The 19,811-nt window shown below is 42.3% G+C and overlaps 1 protein-coding gene across 1 annotated transcript; it reads left to right on the forward strand.

The window, feature by feature from the left end:
• The first annotated feature begins 1,889 nt into the window (after window positions 1–1,889).
• Window positions 1,890–2,959, forward strand: LOC147965111 (uncharacterized). The gene is made up of 3 exons (XM_087530294.1): window positions 1,890–2,025; window positions 2,122–2,216; window positions 2,891–2,959. The coding sequence occupies exons 1-3, from the start codon at window positions 1,890–1,892 to the stop codon at window positions 2,957–2,959; spliced, it is 300 nt and encodes a 99-aa protein (XP_087386420.1).
• The last annotated feature ends 16,852 nt before the right edge of the window (window positions 2,960–19,811 follow it).

The following is a 19,811-nucleotide window of genomic DNA, read 5'->3' on the forward strand; positions in this document are numbered from 1 at the left end:
TTTACACCCACCCATTTGGTCAATTGTGCATTAAATATGTCCTAGTATTTTAGAAAATTGATTTGGTCCAATTTTGCAACAAATATATGGTAGGTTCTTCACAAAAAAACCTCCTTTTGGGCACTCAAAAAATGGAAAATGGTTTTTTCGTCCAAAGAAAATGAGAACTCCCTTAGGCAACATTTTTTGGAATTCCAAGATGCACCATTGTGCACAATATGAGATCATTTGAACAAACTATGCCATGAATGTGGCCATAAGATTGATCATTTGGCTTGAAAGCCATTGATCTCCACACGTGATACCTCGTTTCAGAGAACACTTTTTTAAAATAATTGCCGTATTACAAGTTTATTATTTTTCCTGGGAACTTGGCCACATATAATGACACAATGCGAAGGTTTCAGAATTTTTTGATTTTTTTTTGAATTTTTTATGTCCGTTTCAAAATGCGGTCAAACCGGCGGGAATGACCGTTCCTAGCTAGTGGTTGAATCTTGGAAACCTTTTGATGTTTCTCTGATTAAATAGATACTTATATACCTAGAACTTTTTTTTGAAAAAAATAAAGAGCAAACTACAAGGCAGCTACAGTTCAAATTTGACCCGCTTCCAGCTGAATCGGCGAACATTTGTCTTTTTCATGAGAGGTGGATCAAAACTTTTTACACCCAACCATTTGGTCAATTGTGCATTAAATATGGCCTAGTATTTTAGAAAATGATTTGGTCCAATTTTGCAACAAATATTTGGCAGGTCCTTCACAAAAAAGCCTCTTTTCGGGCACTCAAAAAATGAAAAATGAATTTTCCATGCAAAGAAAATGAAAACATTCTTAGGTAACATTGTTTGCCATTCCAAGATGCACCATTGTGTTCAATATAAGATCATTTCTTTGAATTTTTCATGTCAAAAAGTAGAATAAAAACAAAAGAATGTTGAGGTACATGCTTTTTTGAAGCACAATTTGTCTTTTTGATGAGAGGTGGATCGAAAGCATTTTACATCTAAAGATTTGGTCAACTGTACATAAAATGTTGTCTTATAGTTTTGGAAAATGGAGTGGTGATGTAAACATTTTTTGCACTCTGAAAATAGAAAATGATTCCCCCCCTAAAAACTCATTTCTCATAACAATTTTTAAAAGATATTTCTCTTATTCCAATTCCAAGTTTGTTAGTTTTCATAAAAACTATGTCACATTTGGTGACACAATGAAAATGTTTCTTTTTGAATTTCTCATATCATAAAATTGTTTATATGATTCAACACCTTTTTTTGAAAAAATATGGCTCAACACCTTATTTTTAGTCGATTACGACCAATTTAGAAGGTCATAACGTCTACTGGGTTCTGATTGGTCCATGGACATGTCACGCGGATCGTGCTCAAACGCCGTCAGATGCTCTCGGATCCGACGGCAGCCCTTTCTCCCTCACCCCCTCCCCATCTTTGTCTCAAAAAAAGAAAAGAGAAAACTCCCTCACCCTCTCACCCCACGAACCCTAGCTCTCCCTCTCCCCCATACCTCCCCTCGTCTCCCACATCGCCGCCGCCACCCCGCCGATCCCATCTCTCCCGATTCAGATCCGACCCCGCCGCCCGCGCCCGCGCGCCACCACCCGCTCCTCGTCGCCTCCCGGTGGACGTCTGCCGCTCTTCCTCCTCCTGTCCCGGAGGCCTCAGTTGGCGCCCTCCGCCGCAGGGCCGCCGCGCTCGTCCCACCCTCAGCGCTGCACCTCCACCGCCATCTCTGCTGGGTCCTCGCGGACGCCTCCGCCCCTTCCCCATCCAGCGCGCCGCTCGGCAACAAGCACTGGAAGGACCTGGTGGTCACTATCCGGGACGGCATGCTCATCCCCCGGCCTGAGACGGAGGCCGTCGTGGACATGGTCGCCACCACCGACTGTGAGCGGGGGTCCTGGTCCTCTCCCTCGTCGTCCTCGGCGGCGGCATCGCGGCTTGGCGCCATCGTGGTGCCCTACGTCGACGTCTCGATCAGCTTCACGGATCGCCGTCTTCACGGTACGCAAGCACACATGTCTGAAATCCACAGTCAACAGTTTGGTGTATGCGCTGACTACTGAGTCATGAGCCATGCGTGTGGTTGTGCTTGTGCAGAGGTTGGTCGAAGAGGGCTAGAGTTCATGCCGTTCCTGCTGTCCCTGTCCGTGTTCCTCTTTGGCACCTCCTGGTTCATCTTCGACCTCATCCTGGTGAGATTTCCATCCAACCCTCCCCGTCCCCATGGTGCTCTTTCTAGTTAGTACTCGTCCGAGAGAGTTGCAGTACCAACCGTTAGTTCTTGGTATATCAGGTGGCCAAGATTGTAGCTGATGAGATGAATAACTACCTCTTGTTTGAGCACACTCTGCAAATTTTGCCTGTCCCACTAGAGAAAGTTCATGCCAAATTGTAATCACTGCAACTGTGCTTCTTACTTATGTTATTTTCACTTTTTGGTAACTGAAACATAGCCTTCATCGTCTGTTTAGGAGTACACATTAATTACCACTAAATGAGGTCAATATTTTTACTCCATCGGCAAATGTTGTCTACTTTGGGTTTCTCTTTCATGGAATACTGTTTACAGTGATATACGCTTTCATTGGGGTAACACAGATTGGTAATGTGAATGTCAAAACTAAATTATAAAGTCAAGGAGTTGTGACAGTACTATGAATTGGTATATATACCACTGCATCGACTAGTGCAGAACTGAAGCATTGATGGCAACTCTTCTTTTTGTGCATGTATATATATTATTGAATCCTTCTTATTTTTGTGTACTTAATACGGAGGTTGCAGCAACTCTTCTACAACAATAGAGTTTTGTTTCCCTGCACTTTTGTAACATATTTAGTCCTGACTGAACTTTTGTCATGATCAGTTTGAAAATATTGGAGCTAAATTGGTCAGGTTGAAAATACTGGAGCTAAAGAGGTTGATTATTGGGTAGTTAGTCTAGTTTTATTGAGATTAAATATGTGTGAGTCAGCTATGAGATGCACAATTTTGTATTGTGATTTCTGGAACCCTGCTATTTAGATGCGGTTTTGTTGTCCTTTTGAACGGTTGGTACCCCAGATTTGTGCTATAGCTGTGTTTACTATAGAGTGTAGACTCGTGGCATGTACTCTGACAAAATATTTGAAGGGTTAAATAATGCTGAAATGCCCTACTGTAGTGTAGCTCTACTGATGATGCAGATTGATAGATCTTTTATGCTTGTGTTCGATTTGATGCCATGTCGACTTGCTTGCTTAATCATGAAGTAAATTGCTCGGTGCAGTTATTTTCTCTTAAGATTTTTGCAGTGTATGTCATCTAAATAAAACTGCAGGTAGTGATCTTCTTGTATGAGTATATATGTCTGCATTGCATGTTGTTTTTGTGAAAATATGATGATTACTTCCTAGGTACTGCACATTTTGTTTAGCTTGAGGTTTTGTATGCACTAGTATTACTCTGTTTAGCTTGAGGTTTGAAGCTCTAGTATGCTTAGAGTGACCGGCTTCATTAGTCTCTTAATCGACAAGTTAACTGGACTATTTTACTGTATTTCCGTCATACTCCTTTCATTTATTTAGTGACTGCAGACTGGGAAAATGCCATGTGTACCTTAATCCTTGTGGTTCTCATTTGTTCCCGGTTTGGTGAGCTTGCCCTGAGGTCTGTGGCTGCATGCAGGGACCAGGCCCATGGTGGTGAGGGACTACAACGACATGCTCGGCGTGAAGAAGGACGCCGGCCAGGGTGAGATCAAGAAGGCGTATTACGCGGTATGGCTCACTACAATTGGGTCTGACACTTATATTGTAATCTTTGGCTTGTCTAAGACTGAACTTGAAGGCTGCTTGTGGGTAGTAATTTTACTTGGTAGATGCTCGAGGCCAAAAACACACACATTATGTACTAAATGTGGTCGCGTATGTCAGGACTCATACATTGTTAAAATGGAGGCTTGGGAAGAACTATTTTCTTTGTAGTAATAAGTCAGGAGTTGTTTGTTGCTTCAGTAGGGTGTCATACATTATAATCATCAGCTCATGTCATCTAGGATCAAACATAGCTTTGAATTTACAAGAGTAAAGATTTATGTGAGAAGTACAAACCATGTTCAATTTTAACTAGTACAGAAATTATGCCCCTTCTATAGTGATACATTCTATACTACACTGTTGCTTCTGTTTGCTTGCTTGATTACCTCTATAAGGCGGCTTCGTTTTGTTCTTCTTCTACATGTGCTACTTGCAGCATCAAGGGGATCTTCGACCGCTACCAACAGGCCACCGGGACCAGCCTGTGGACCGAGCAGTATGAGGTTGGCTGCTGCTTCTCTATCTTGCCTCCATCCATCTTTTTCTTTAGCTGTATCACTTTCTCCTTTCTTTGATGTGGCTGATTTGATTCGGTTTGATATCATCTAGATATGACTAGTTTGTACTTAGTCACTAGTGATGCACTGCTCTTTTTCCTTGTGATGCTCGAGTACTGAAGAAACTTGGGTAATATGCATTGGTCTTTTGCTTATGCTCTTGTGAGTTTGGCAAGTGATTGTATGGGGAGTAGATGTAGTGTGTGCTTATGCTCTTCTGATATTTGCAGGAGTAGTACATTCTTGGGACATGTTTTAAATCAATAATGTTCCTCATTGTGTTAAATCAAGCCTTGCAGAATACAATATACACACTAGATTGTTTCTGAACATGTTTAATAAACAATGTGTATGTGTTATTGTATCCTAGTAATTTTGTTGTGTCACTGTATCCCAGTAAGGCAAGATGCTTGTTATACTCATGTTCCTGATGATATTGGTGTAGACTCAATTTGGTTATTTCTGCTAGTTCTGCTACTAGTTGCTATGTACTCCTAGTGTTGTAGTTGTTGTGTAGTAATACAGAAATATTAATGCTCAAATATGATGATCTGGCCTGCAGCGCACCTACAGTTTTCATTTCTGTGATCAATTTAGAGAGTTGCACATGTCAGTATATTGTATACTAAAAAAATCCTAGCTAGTGAGAACATTTTAGGCACTCCATGAACGCATACTGGTTAATGTTAGTCATACTATTTATGTACATCTCATTTGCTGTCAATTCTTGCTTATAAGTTATTGGATCCCTCATTGGCTACTGTTTGATGTTCTGTACACATTCTTATTCTTATATGTTCATTCTTGTTTTTTGCACAGGTAAAGTGCGAATCCAAGTTCGAAGCTGTGAAGCATATCAACAAAGACTAGCATATTATGTGTTGTAAATGTAGGCAGTAGTAGGCTTATCCGGGCTGTAGTATACTGTAACATTTGTAATAGACTAATGCCGTGTTGTTTTGGACGAATTTCATTTGCTATTTGGATTGTTTGAAATAATGATTGTGTATGTGATTTGAATACCCATCAAATGGAAACCTAACAAGTTATAATGGTTGTTTGACAGATTTTGAAATTTTTGATGCGTGGGATCAATTTTGTGATAGGCATGACAAGTGGGACCAATATGATTGGTGGGACTAGTGGCAAAAAAAGGACAAAAATAAAGAACTAGTAGACTGTAAAAGGCTGCATCTTAGAAAAAAAAGGCTGAATTAATGGCCCAAGCCCATGTAGCTAGCGAAAATTAACAAGAAAAAATACATTAAAAAGGCAGAATTGTTGGGCTAGGCCCATGTAGAAAACCGAATTGGCCAGGCTGATTCTTGTGCCACATCAGATTGCCACGTCGGATGCCCACATGTCCTGGGGAGGCTGCAAGTGACCAAAAAAAATAGTAGGCATATTTTGGTCGTAAACTTCCACGACCTTCTCACAGAGAAGGTCATTAATTTCAGTTTACGACCGCCAGCTTTTGACCTTCTGTTTTGGTCAAAAAAGGTGGCAAATGAAAAACAATGACCTTTCAGTGACCAATAGTCAAGGTCACAAGTTGACATATTTCTTGTAGTGTTCCACTCCACCATTTTCCCAATTTGCTATCCTCTGCTCTGCTGGTCATGCAGACGAAAACCTTAATTTGCACTATTAAAGGAAATCCTACTTCATGCTGACTAATCCATGTCTGGGTTGAATAAGGAAAGGAAGGGAGACTGTACTGTCCAAGAGAGTAGTCATCGAACCCGCATCTAGGTTGAAAAGGGGAAACTGAGTAGCTAAGGAACTAGTCTCGTGTCTCTTTGTTTAAGAAGGGTAGAAAGGCATGACAACGCAGTAGCGAATGACCAAGTCGATCGGTTTGTTGTCCTCACATAGGAAAAAGGTGGCTAAACATAAAAAAATGGGACGTAATCCACATATGCTGCTTGGATATTTGTTGCTCTGGGCAACCATACCTCCCTCACCACTCTATGCGTCTGTGGAGGTACATCATACTAGTGCGCCCACTGTACGAATGGGCCTCCCATGCTCTTATTGTCACTTTTTTGCTGTTAGTATAATGCCAGCAGTGAAGTCAAGCAATGCTACCGCTAAAGTGATGCCACATTTAACTAATGCCGCACTCAGTCTAATGCCACCGATAAATTTAAGCAATGCCATTTAATGTCACTGGATTATTTCAGGGTTAGCTGTTGATTGTGGATGTATTAAAGATTTTTCAGCTAAGGCATTCTAATGCTATTGCATAGCCAGTATACCAACGATGAAACTTGTTACTACCTTCAGATTTTTGCACTGTTAATGCTGATAGATTACATACCTCACTTTCATGAGATAAGTTAATTTTTTTGTAAAGTGTCACCAAAATGCCAAGGTGTTGATGTCATTTTATTTTGGTTAAACTGCACAAAAAATTATGAAAACAAGAGGAAAGGTCAAGAGTGGGCACCTCCTCCTCCGGCTATTCTCTTGATTCGTTTGGTCAAGTTTTTATGTTTGATCAATTATCAAGATTGGGATAGAAATTTTTAAGGTCCCCTCGAGTTTGAAATGATATTTACCTTGGAGGTACATGGTTTGCAATCTTTTTATACTGTCATTAGTTAATAATGCTAGTTACCTTCAGACTTTTGTATTTGGTTTAGTGCTCATGCACAACTAGTATACCAATGCTGAAACGTGTTACCTTTACATTTTGTATTGTTAATTCTTATAGAAATCTTCCAGTGCCAGAGTTTATTGAAATCTGTTCAGTAAAACCATCGTATTGTACCTTGTAATAAAATAACTACTCTACTGTTGCACTAGCCACTGGATTAGTGTATATTTGTAGTATTCGAAATTTTGAATGGTGTTGCATTAGCGTATGGACATAAATAAAGTGTGGTAGGCTTTCCCAGATATGTGATCAAGAAAACTACTACCTGTTTTTCTAAATACTAGACGTTTTGGTACTTTAAACTGAACCGCGAAAAAGTCTTATATTAAGGAACAGAGGGTGTAGAGTTCACTCAAATTATCCCGGTAAAGCTAGTCACACCTTTGTTAAAATTAATGTTCATTATGTTATCGGAGGAGGTATGTAAGTTTGTCTCTAATGCCTGTCGACTACATACCTGACATCATGATGTAATGTTAAGTCATTTCCTTTTGTACAGTGTCACTAAATTGTCAAGGCGGTGATGACATTTTATTTTAGTTGAACTGCACAAAATATGCTTAAAAGAAGAGGAAAGGTCAGGAATCGGTCATTCTTTCAGAAAGAACTATATATGCCTTTCTGACAGCAGCCGTTGTTGCCTTATTTATTCCTTCAATCAGGTGGTTAGAAACACTCTTGCTACCTTTACCCATTAAGAAATTGGAATGCTTATATTTGTGAGTCTATGCTTCAACTAGTGCCACTTTTATAGTAATCACACTTTCAATATCTATGCAAACAGGGATGCTCGATTTTAGTGGAACTACACAAAAAGTCCAACTGGTTCAACATTAGGAGCATGTTTTCTTCCAAACCTTTATATCCAATTGGTGGCACTATGAGCTATTCATTAAGAAGGTACATGGTTTGCTACTATCTTGCTACTCTTTTTGTACTATCATTAGATAGTAATACTAGTGGTTTGCCTGTGAATTTATTGGCAGTGTGGACCTATATTGGAGGTGTAGGACAGGATTCAATCTTTGGATGCTCAATTTTGGTTGTATCGATTTCACCTCTTCCATCACTGCGAACATGGATATCCTTGGTCTGATGAAGAATAGGCGCTATATTTCTGCTCTGAACAAGAAAATCAATTCAGTATGAAATTGTCCAGGGAAAAACATGACTGTATCAAATTGTCTAGTGCAAAACATGACAGATGCTAATCGGAAGAGACATGTGTAAACCGAAAATACAAGGTGGGGTATATGTTTACTAGTTGCTTGATATTTTTGTAGACAGAGATGTCTGCCCGTTGCTATTTGGCAAACACACAAAGTGACCGCAATTTTGGTTGAACTGCACAAGAGAATAGTATAGTCACTGCATGCAGTGCCATTTGAAAATAGACACAGAAAGATTGGATAGTCACTTCATGGACTGCAGAAAAGTAGTATTTTACTATTTATTGGCCAACACTAGGTGCTTCATTGCTCTAGTATGATTATACAATGGGCATCATTTTGCCTAAGTTAAAGTTTGTATTCCGAAAATAGTCTCGTCGTGTGATCGAGAGAAGACCAAATCATATTGTAGTGGGTGTTCCTCCATCATGTGTGGTTCATTCTCATGGTTCCAGTTGTTGGTGAAACCACTTACGTTTGCAAGAGGAATTGTAGACTTCACAAACAAATTTGTCTTTCAGACTGTACTGAATATTGGCCAAGAGAAGCATCCATGTTAGTAGGAAGAACATATGTTTTTTCCAGATCTTTGCTTTTGGAGCTACATATTTGTATATGATCTATAAATCATTGAGATGCATTAACATGTTGATCTTATGTATGGGAATCATACTAGTTGGTTTTAGTTGTGGATGATCTTTGCTTTTGGAGCTACATATTTGTATATGATCTGTGAATCATTGAGATGCATTAACAGTTCCTTATATCTGTTTGCTCGGTGTTTACAAGTTACTAATCGATCACTAGCTAGCCTACTAATGCGCTCCTGGCAGTTTTAGTTGCGACGCAAGATCCGAAGTGGCAGTTTTTTGAATAAAAATGCCTACCTCTAAAGAACCTGACAAGCTGCTCTGAAGAAAATGCCATGTGAATCTGAAGAAACTGCCAGCGAAAACGTTCGCAGATGCCTTCTCTCCCAGCTAAAGTTCATCAACTAATGCCCTCGGCTGCGACTCGTTGAATGCTGCTCTGCGTACTGGCTGTGAGCGATTTTGAGTGCCTGCATGCAGCCGGCCATAATTAAGGCAGCTAACTGATGCGAAAAAGATGTGCTTTAATTGTTGCAGGCCTTTTAAATCCCTGGAATCATTATTGACAAGGAGGGAGATGATTCGAGTGCACTCGTTTGACCGTCATGCCGGCGTGCGACCCAGCACGGACGGGACGGGACAGCACAGTCAGAATTTATGTTTCTCTAGTTTTCCACGGCAAGCTAGCGCGCTAAGCCATGCCTGCTTAATTATGCATTGAATTCCGATGACCGTCACGCTACCTTCCGCCTATAAGTACTGTTTCCCGGCCTTCTATGGTGGCACCATGACCCAACGTCGCTCGCCACTTATCCTCGCTCTCGCCATGTCCGCCATGCCCCCGCTCGTCCATGATAGGCGAGGCCGGAGGCGGTCACCGCTGGAACTAGTGTTTAGTCTTTCACCAGAAGGAAAACGAAGGGAGGAGGCATTCTATCGGTCTTTAGATGGCAATGTGGAGATCGAGGACTTGTTGGAGCATGACCGCCTGGCGGAGGAGCAGGAGTTGTTGGAGCGCGACCGCTTGGCGGAGGAGCAGCGTATCGCTGATTTGCATCGCCAGTGGGATATGGAGCAGTAGCGTACCGACGCTCTGAGTCACGAGCAGAGCACCCGCAACTGGGCTGACTACATGGAGGTCGGCGACCAGCAAATAGCCTTGGAGGCTGTCGGGCACGCACGCGTTCGCGACGCTAATTTTTACTACCAGCTCATCAAGTGGGTTTCCCACTTAGAAGCCGAAGCTTCGGTGGACCACGCCGGCATGGAAAGGGCCAACGCGCGCGAGCAACGCGCCCTATCGCACCTGTGGCAAGTCGGAGGCGAGGCATCATCTAGTTAGCTAAGAGTAAGTTAGTACTTGTACGCTACTAGAGTATTAGTGGGAGTAGATAGTTAACTTGGCTATGATGGTTGTCAATGTGGAAGTTCAGTACTCTATATGTGGATCAGACCTGTTACTTTGCTCTGAATGTTGAACTTTCCGTTTGAACGTATGGAATGGGATGTTATTTTTTTAAATGGGTTGTATTTGTCCTCCACGGGTTTAGAGGCTGACTTGTGGGCCTACCAAGTTGACGCGTACACAATTAGGAGATGATTGTACGTGGAGAGGATGACAGCAGGGACCCGCCAAGGTCATAGCAGTACGCAAGCAAGTGCCTCCTTATTTCAAGCCAATAGAAATGGCTCCTCCTAATGGATTTCTAACATCTGGGTCCCATGCCATTGTCAACGTAGTCAACAACCGAGAGAACTGCACAACAAGCGGCTGACACTAGGGACCCAGCAGCTCGCCTAGTTATTTTTGTTTTGGGTCAATTTGATAAATGCGACTACAAATCTGGTGTTTCTGAGAAATGCCACTGCAATTTCCAAACTTTGAAAAATGCCATTTCATGCCATTTCCAGTGGCATTTTTCAAAGTCTGGAGTGGCGTTTTTCAAAGTTTCAAATTGGAGTGGCATTTTCCAAAGTTTGCAAAAATTGTAGTGGGATTTTTAAAAGTTTGGAAATTGCAGTGGAATTTTTATGAATCGCCATAATTGGAGTGGCATTTATCCAATTTGTTTTTGAGACAGAAGCAGGGTGTCAACTGAGCTATGCGGGGAACTCTGGCCTGTCTAGACAGCCTTCTCTTTTATGTTTACCACAAACCAGCCCAGTAGTTTTTTTCTTTCTAAAAATGGCTAGCCCAGTTTTTTTTGTGATTTGCCAAGTAGGTCGCTTTCTCAGGCCTGTTGGGCTGCAAATCTTTCAAGACGACGAGAGCTTCATTCGGCTGAACGAGAAAATGGCCTATCAGTAATGAGTTGTACATTTTTAAAACACATCAAACCGGCAATTAGTTTCAAATTTCTTTTTTTCATTTCCAGATTTTAAATTGCATTAATTTTTATGCGTGGATGATGCGTCTCCAACATATCTATAATTTTTTGATTGCTCCATGCTATATTATCTACTGTTTTGGACAATATTGGGCTTTATTATCCACTTTTATATTATTTTTGGGACTAACCTATTAACCGGAGGCCCAACCCAGAATTGCTGTTTTTTTGCCTATTTCAGTGTTTCGAAGAAAAGGAATATCAAACGGAGTCGAAACGGAATGAAACCAACTGGAGAAGTTATTTTTGGAAGGAAAGCTACCCGGAAAACTTGGAGTGCACGCCAGGAAAGGAACGAGGGAGCCACGAGGCAGGGGGGCGCCCACCCCCCTAGGGCGCGCCCTCCACCCTTGTGGGCCCCTCGTGGCTCCCCTGACGTATCTCTTTCACCCATATATACCCACGTACCCTACAACAATCGAGGAGCACAATAGATCGGGAGTTCCACCGCCAAAAGCCTCCGTAGCCACCGAAAACCAATCTAGACCCGTTCCAGCATCGTGCCGGAGGGGGAAATCCCTCTCCGGTGGCCATCTTCATCATCCCGGTGCTCTCCATGACGAGGAGGGAGTAGTTCTCCCTCGGGGCTGAGGGTATGTACCAGTAGCTATGTGTTTGATCTCTCTCTCTCTCTCGTGTTCTTGAGGTGATATGATCTTGATGTATCGCGAGCTTTGCTATTATAGTTCGATCTTATGATGTTTTCTCCCCCCTCTACTCTCTTGTAATGGATTGAGTTTCCCCTTTGAAGTTATCTTATCAGATTGAGTCTTTAAAGATTTGAGAACACTTGATGTATGTCTTGCCGTGCGTATCTGTGGTGACAATGGGATATTACGTGATTCAATTGATGTATGTTTTGGTGATCAACTTGCGGGTTCCTCCCATGAACCTATGCATAGGGGTTGGCACACGTTTTCGTCGTGATTCTCTGGTAGAAACATTGGGGCACTCTTTGAGGTTCTATGTGTTGGTTGAATAGATGAATTTGAGATTGTGTGATGCATATCGTATAATCATACCCATGGATACTTGAGGTGACATTGGAGTATCTAGGTGACATTAGGGTTTTGGTTGATTTGTGTCTTAAGGTGTTATTCTAGTACAAACTCTAGGGCTGTTTGTGACACTTATAGGAATTGCCCAACGGATTGATTGGAAAGAATAACTTTGAGGTGGTTTCGTACCCTACCATAATCTCTTCATTTGTTCTCCGTTATTAGTGACTTTGGAGTGACTCTTTGTTGCCTGTTGAGGGATAGTTATATGATCCAATTATGTTATTATTGTTGAGGGAACTTGCACTAGCGAAAGTATGAACCCTAGGCCTTGTTTCAACGCATTGCAATACCGTTTACGCTCGCCTTTATCATTAGTTACCTTGCTGTTTTTATATTTTCAGATTACAAAAACCTTTATCTATCATCCATATTGCACTTGTATCACCATGTCTTCGCCGAACTAGTGCACCTATACAATTTACCATTGTATTGGTTGTGTTGGGGACACAAGAGACTCTTTGTTATTTGGTTGCAGGGTTGCTTGAGAGAGACCATCTTCATCCTACTCCTCCTTCGGATTGATAAACCATAGGTCATCCACTTGAGGGAAATTTGCTACTGTGCTACAAACCTCTACACTTGGAGGCCCAACAACATCTACAAGAAGAAGGTTGTGTAGTAGACATCAAGCTCTTTTCTGGCGCCATTGCCGGGGAGGTTAGGGCTTGAAGGTATATCTTTAGATCTTGCAATCGAGTCTTTTAGTTTCTTGTTTTAGCACTAGTTTAGTTTATAAAAGAAAACTACAAAAATATGGAATTGAGTTTGTCTCATAAGCTTCATCTTTTTAATATCTTCCGTGAGTATGATGGAAAGGAAAATTGTGCTCAAGTGCTAGAGGAATAAGTCTATAAAATGTTTGGCACTAAATCTTTGAATGATGAGCATGATTGCAATGTTGTTAGTACGAATTCTTTGAATATCCATGATACTAATGATGATTGCACTAGTTATGATGAAAATGTCTCCTATAAACATGTCAATTTTTGTGGAGTGCATTGGGTTTGCAAGTATACACCAAATAGGGAAGATAGATATTGCAAGAGTCATAAGTATTTAGAAACTAAATTGTTGCAAGAAAGTCTTGATGATTGTGCTGAAAAATTCAATATTTTCGCACCCCTTGTGAACTTTGCAATGAACATGGTCATTTAAATCTCCAATGCAAATTGTTTCATGACCGAATCGTATCCAAAAATTGTGATAATTTGATTACCCTTGAGCATCATAAAGAGCTTAGTCTTATTTTGGGGTATGAGGAAATGAAACGTATAACTGAGGGTATTCCAAAGTTAAATCTTGATAGATTTCTTGATTTTGATCTAGAGAAAATTTATATTTATTGTGCGGTGAATTGTATTGAAAATCCTTATATTGCCAATTACATAAAGAAAAGAAAACAATTAGAAGATGAAGAGAATACTAATGAAAGGAAGAGACTTCCCAATACCCTCCTATTATTTCTTATGATGAATTAGGTAATGAGAAGGAGCCTCCTATTCAACCAATCTCATTAATAAGGAGCTCCAAAAAGAGGATTGAACCCACACATGATGTGGTGAAGAAGAAGAAAAGAAAAAGGAAGAGAGGTAAAAAGATATCTCTCCCAAATAATGCTGCTCCTATTACTATTGTGCCTCATGAAAATATAATTGTGGAAGATAATGATACTTCTTATGATCTTGAAAATCTTTTTGGCACTTGCTTGGAAGAATATGATAATTGCTATAGTATTAGTGCTATCCATACTATTGATGATGTGTCACACCCTGATTTTCATGCCACAACCCTTAAGCTAATAAATCACAATAAAATGTGGTTTGACAAAAACTTTTGAGTGTTTTGGACCTTGCCTTAATTGGATTTTTGTCTGTTGTTTTCATGTGCTCTAAAAATCAAATAAACCCTCCAACTCCTATACTTCATCTCCTTGCTCCAAACTCTTGAACCAATGATCATGCCATGTGTATAGGACATAAAAATAATTTCTTGCAAAAATAATTTGGCCAAATAGTACTTTCTAAAATTAGTTTTCCAAAACCCCTGAATTGAGGTTTGCACTGCAAGTACTTGATTTGGGGTGTGAAAAATCTTTCAAAAGGTATATTTGAATCCTATTAGATATAGGACTCCCATAAACCACAAAAATATAATTTTAAAAGTTATTTTCCTATTTTATTTAAAAGCTTTTTCTTAAGGCCAACAATGGTCTTTAATAGGGAAAAATTATTTTATTGTTTCAAAAATATTTGACAAAAATCAGGGAAACTCAATGGAGATATATTGTCCATATATAAGAGTTTCAACACATGGTCATGTTCAAAATATTGGTCAAATCCCTCAAAAACCATTTCTGCCCATTTCAAGGATTTGAAATATTTCTACAGGAAATATTCCCCAACAATTCCAAGAAAATTCTAGCATGTCACATATGACATGTTTGATGATCTTGCCAAGTCTCATGTCATGGAGAATAGTATAACCCCATGAAATCTCCTCAAAACCATTTCTGTCCATTTTGAAGTTTGAGCAACTTTACATTGCCAAACATGTCCAAATGTTCTCAAACCTTGTGAACATGCTCAAATGGTCTAATTGTTCATCTAGACCAAATGGCACAAGTTGGAAAGAATGTTATCTTTCTCAAAGTACCGCAAAACCCTTCCTGTTCAGAACCAAATTTGAACAACTCTACATTGGCAACTTTCTCCTTTTGATCTCAACTTTTGTGGACATGTTCATAACCTCAAATGATGACACTACACCAAGTGGTGCATCGAGGAGAATAGATTTGTATGACTAAATCTTGGTAAAGCCATTTCTGTTGATTTCTAGGGTTTACCAAAGTTACATTGGCTACTTTACCCAAGTAAGCTCAAAATTGGTGAGAGGCCCTAATTATATGTGTCATTTCACGCTTTGGAGTCTCATGGCAATTGGAAATCATCTGCTGGCCCAAACCATCATCAAACACCTTCTGCCATTTTTCCAAAAACACCATTTTGACCCCTTCCACTAATCTCCTTGAGCTCAACTTTTTACCACAGCTCCTCCCAGACCTCTTCTACCTCCAGTAGCAATGGCTGCATCTCAGATCAATAATTGAGGGGTGAAACCACATCTTTTACCTCTCTGGATAGCCCTTGCACCCCTCTTCCTCTCCTCCCTCCTCACTCCAGTGGCCACCCAAGGCATCCAAGGCTTTCCCCACATTCTCTACTCCTTCCTAGAGCTACCAGACATGCTTGTCCGTGCCCACTTTGCAAAAAATGGCATGCCGGCCATTTGCACGCTCTGGAGCGCGCTACAGCGCAATCCCGCACTGTAGCCGCCCCTGCCAGCCACCTCTGGCCACCTCGGCTCTCCCCCTCACGCCAGCCGATGCTCCTCGATGTCCGCAGCATGCTATGCCTCTGTCCCCTCCTCTTTCTCCCTCCTGCTGCCCTTGCTCGCACGCGCGCCAGCCGCCCGAGAACTCCAATGAGCGGCCTCACACGCGCGGCGTCTCTGACCCCTCCCCGCTCCTTCTCTCCTTTCCTCTAGGCGTAAACCACCCCTACAAACACCCCGAACACGGCCACGTGAGCCCCCGTGGCTTACAGCGACGGCAATAGCCTCACCGGCGAATGGGCTCACGATGCACCATCGCCCCGCCATATAAGGCCACCCTGAGCCCTCTCTGTTCTCCGTTTGCTCTCTACCCCTCCCGTGCATCACCTTGACCAACCTACCTCCCCCTCCCGTGCCCTCCACCCACCTCCATGGCCGGAGCCATGTCGTCGACCTCCTCCTAAATTCGCGCTCTGTGGTCTCTCCCCTCCCCTTTAGACTCCACCAGAGCATCACAAACCTCCCCAAGGACATCTCCCGAGCTCCATTTCTTCCTCTCCGCGGCTGCAGCGTCGTGTCCCACCCTCGCAATCACCACCGTCTGCCGCGGGCAATGCGCTGCTCGCGTCCGACCACCCCAACGATTGTGGCGCACCTCGACGGATGAGGCACGCTCTCCTGAGCACGCCGGTGTGCTGGGCGTCGAGGGAGGTGGCCTGTGCCGCCGGGGAGAGCGCCGGCGCTGCTCGGCCTCGCCTCCTCTGTTCCCGTCGTGCTGCGCGGGAGGTTGAAGGCGACCTGCCGCTGGGGCCCGCGCGTCAGCGACCCAGTGGGCGGGCCCGCCCGTTTAAGTGGAGAGGGCTTCCGCCGTTACCGCCTCTCCCACGCGAAGGCGTATTTTCAGGAAGCCGCCTCCGACGTGGCCCCTGCGCGCGTGCAGCCGAGCTGCTGGGCCGGCCCACTGCCTATCTCTCGCCTTGCGCGCATGATAAGGGTAAAGCCCCCTTTCCCTTTTTATTTTTCCCAGTAGACTTCAAAAGCACTTAAATAAATCAAATCAACTCCAAATTTGATGATTCAAATTTCTAGGGGATCCACAAATCATGATCTATCACATGGTGCTATTTGCACATTTTTCCAGAAACTTTCTCTTCAGAAATATTTATTAAAACCCCATTTTCCATTTCTGTGATGAACTTTAGAAAATCATAGAGTGCTCAAATTTGATCCAAATGCCATGATTCAAATTCCTAGATGTTTCTAAGTTCATAACTTAGTTTATGAACATTTTTATTAATACTTTCTGCACCACATAAAATAATGAGCCATTTCTTCATATTTCTCAACTTTGCAAATTCATAGGAAATTCATTTGAACTCCAAATCCAGTGAAACCAACTCCTAGATGCTTCTAAAATCATGTTTTGTTAAATGGGTGCCTTTGCTCATTTTTCAAAAATATGTTTTTGTACACTTCATGCAAATCCATAAACCCCTTGATTCAATCATATCAAAATGTTTAGGAATATCCATTGATCCACTTCCAATGAAATCACCTTGGTCATTCCTCATATGACAAGAGGTATCCTAGAAAAGTCCAACTCTCATTTTTAGAGCACTTTTATTTTCTGTCTTGTTGTGTTGCTTATTATGGTTGCTTTCAACGATAGTTGACGAAGTAGACGAAATGCTTGGAGTTGGACCAGAGATATTTGAAGACCTCGAAGACTTGGTTAAAACAAGCAAGCAGTCCTTTGACCATGATGAACCATTTTTCATCATAATAGCATTTTCGTTGTTTCATCAAGTGCGTGATATATATCTTGAATGGCAACCTTGCTAGGCTTGCCTCCGTTGCATACTCCAATGATACTTGCATTGTTCATGACTCTACCCTTGCTTAGAGTTGTGTTGGTGGGTTGTAGAAATATGCTATAGTAGATGGCTACGCAAAGTGGGTCAGGGTTATGCATGGAAAGAAACAAGTATGGGTTGACATACTTGCAAACAGCCCAGTGGGTGCCACTAATGCCCCTGGGAGATGATGATGAACTAGGTCACTACTTGGTGGAGAGGTAGTGTACCGAGGCTCGATAAAAGTGTTGTTTACAGAGACGGATTAGATTTAAGATTTGTCGACTGTCCCAACCTTACATGCGCAACCACTCTACCCTTGTATGGGAAAGGGCATTATCGATTACCTAGGCCGATACTAGCTTGGAGCCCGCATTACTAGTGACGGGAGAGTCGTTGGTGCGCTCTCTCGGGACGGGGTCGTGGAAGGTAGGGCGGTCAAGAACATTTTTATGGGGCACCGGACACACCGTTGGTACCCCGTGCCGGTGGTATGTGATGAATATGGGAGCGAGGCTCCCCAATTTTAAGTTGTGAAATGTTGGGCACGGGGGTTACTACCAATCGAGTGGACTCCATGTTAGTGTCGTCTAGGGAAAGATAGTGATCGGGTGCTTACCCCGGGTACTTGAGGTACCGCGGGTCGTGGATGACACGGAAGTTCCCCGGATCTTGTGGGTAAAGTGTGCAACCTCTGCAGAGTGTAAAACTATTCGAATAGTTGTGTCCACGGTCAAGGATAGTTGGTTGGTGCTGCTTACACTATGTCCATATGTTTCTGACAAACAACACGGTTTGGTAAATCTGTTGACGTGATTCGTGAGGAAGTCACGATGAGCTTGAGTATGAGTTGTTCACAACTCTATCCCGATGTTGATGTCTGTAACCTCCTGATACTTGTTGCAGACGCATTCATATCCTTGATAAATGTTGATCATACTTGCATGAGAAAAACTAGCTTTCTGCAAAAATGCCAAATTAGCAGTAGTGCCTTGCATAATTATTCTGTTATCACCCTTGGGTTGCTTGCGAGTACATTCAAGTACTCATTGGCTTGCCACTGGTTATTTTATTGGCCAGGCATGAAAGAACATGATATGAAGAAGAATACTTCGGTGACGAGCATGCGAGCTAGGACGCTTCCCAGTCAGAATGCCTGTAGGGTTAAGGCAGATGGCATGGGTCCAAGTTATCAACGAAGATTTCCGCTGCGATGCTATACTCAAGACTTGACCATAATGGTCCTACTTGTGTAATACGGTATGTATGGATGTAAGACTCTTGTTATTCAGCTTCTGTGTGTTCAGTGAGCATTGATCTCTGGGATCACTGTACACGTGCACTCGGTGATCACGACTTATGAGTTGGGGTCCCCACAGAGCTGGTATCAGAGCCATCCTGACTGTAGGAAGCCTTAGTTAGCATGGTCGTTAGTTAGGGTAAAAGTATTTCCAAAACTATTACTAGTTTTCAAAACTATCTATACTTCTCTTCCCTTCTCGGTTTTTTTTTTCAAAAACTAAGGTATACTTTCCCTATCGATCTCTTCCCCTTCAAAACTTATGGATGCTAGCACCCTCAAGCCCCTGACCACGGGATTCCTTGTAATCCGCGTGGGTAGCCTAGAAGGATTACATCTTGCCAAACACTCACCCACCTCTTCTGAACACAAGATTGGCAGCACCACAGCAAGACGATGCCAACAGAAGATACGCCTTTGAAGAATGAGGACATGAAGACCGAGAGGACGGTGGCAACTTTGAATTTGCCCAGGATGATGCAACGTTAGCCTATGATGATCATGGCATAGGATATGCAAGATCATGATATACATCGCTAATAGAGTAACCTTGTCACTACCGTTGTTGTATCGGCAACCACCGGTGGATAAGAACCTCGCCATTTGGTCCGCCTCACTATAGTGAGCAGGAAAATGGTTCTCTTCATCCCCCGCTCTTGGTGTCGATGTTGTCATCAATGTAACCGACATGTTGGACCTCTACTATGCCTTGTTAATGTCATTGATAAAGGATTACCTACCTGGTACCATCGACGCCTTAGAAGACAAAACGGGATCATCATGAATAAGAAGACCATAGAAGACCGAGTCAATGCCTGCTACGAGGAGCCACCTTCACCCCATCACTTCAACAGGCAAGAAGTTGTTGAAGAATCTTCAGGCTCAACCTGGATCGTTTCATCGAACAACTACAAGAGACGTAGCAACACCTGAGGAAAACTCAGAAGACTGCATGAGGCTCAAGGCACGATTACTGAGTCCGAGAACCCCTAGGGTAGGATGAGTCGTGTACCCCCTATGCGTAGTCGAGTCTGTATGATGGTTCCAATAGAACCATGATTGTGTGTTGCTTGTTTTTATTTGT

Source organism: Triticum urartu, chromosome 6A (genome assembly GCF_056163025.1).
Source record: "Triticum urartu cultivar PI428250 chromosome 6A, HENAU_Tu73, whole genome shotgun sequence".
Taxonomy (NCBI): domain Eukaryota; kingdom Viridiplantae; phylum Streptophyta; class Magnoliopsida; order Poales; family Poaceae; genus Triticum; species Triticum urartu.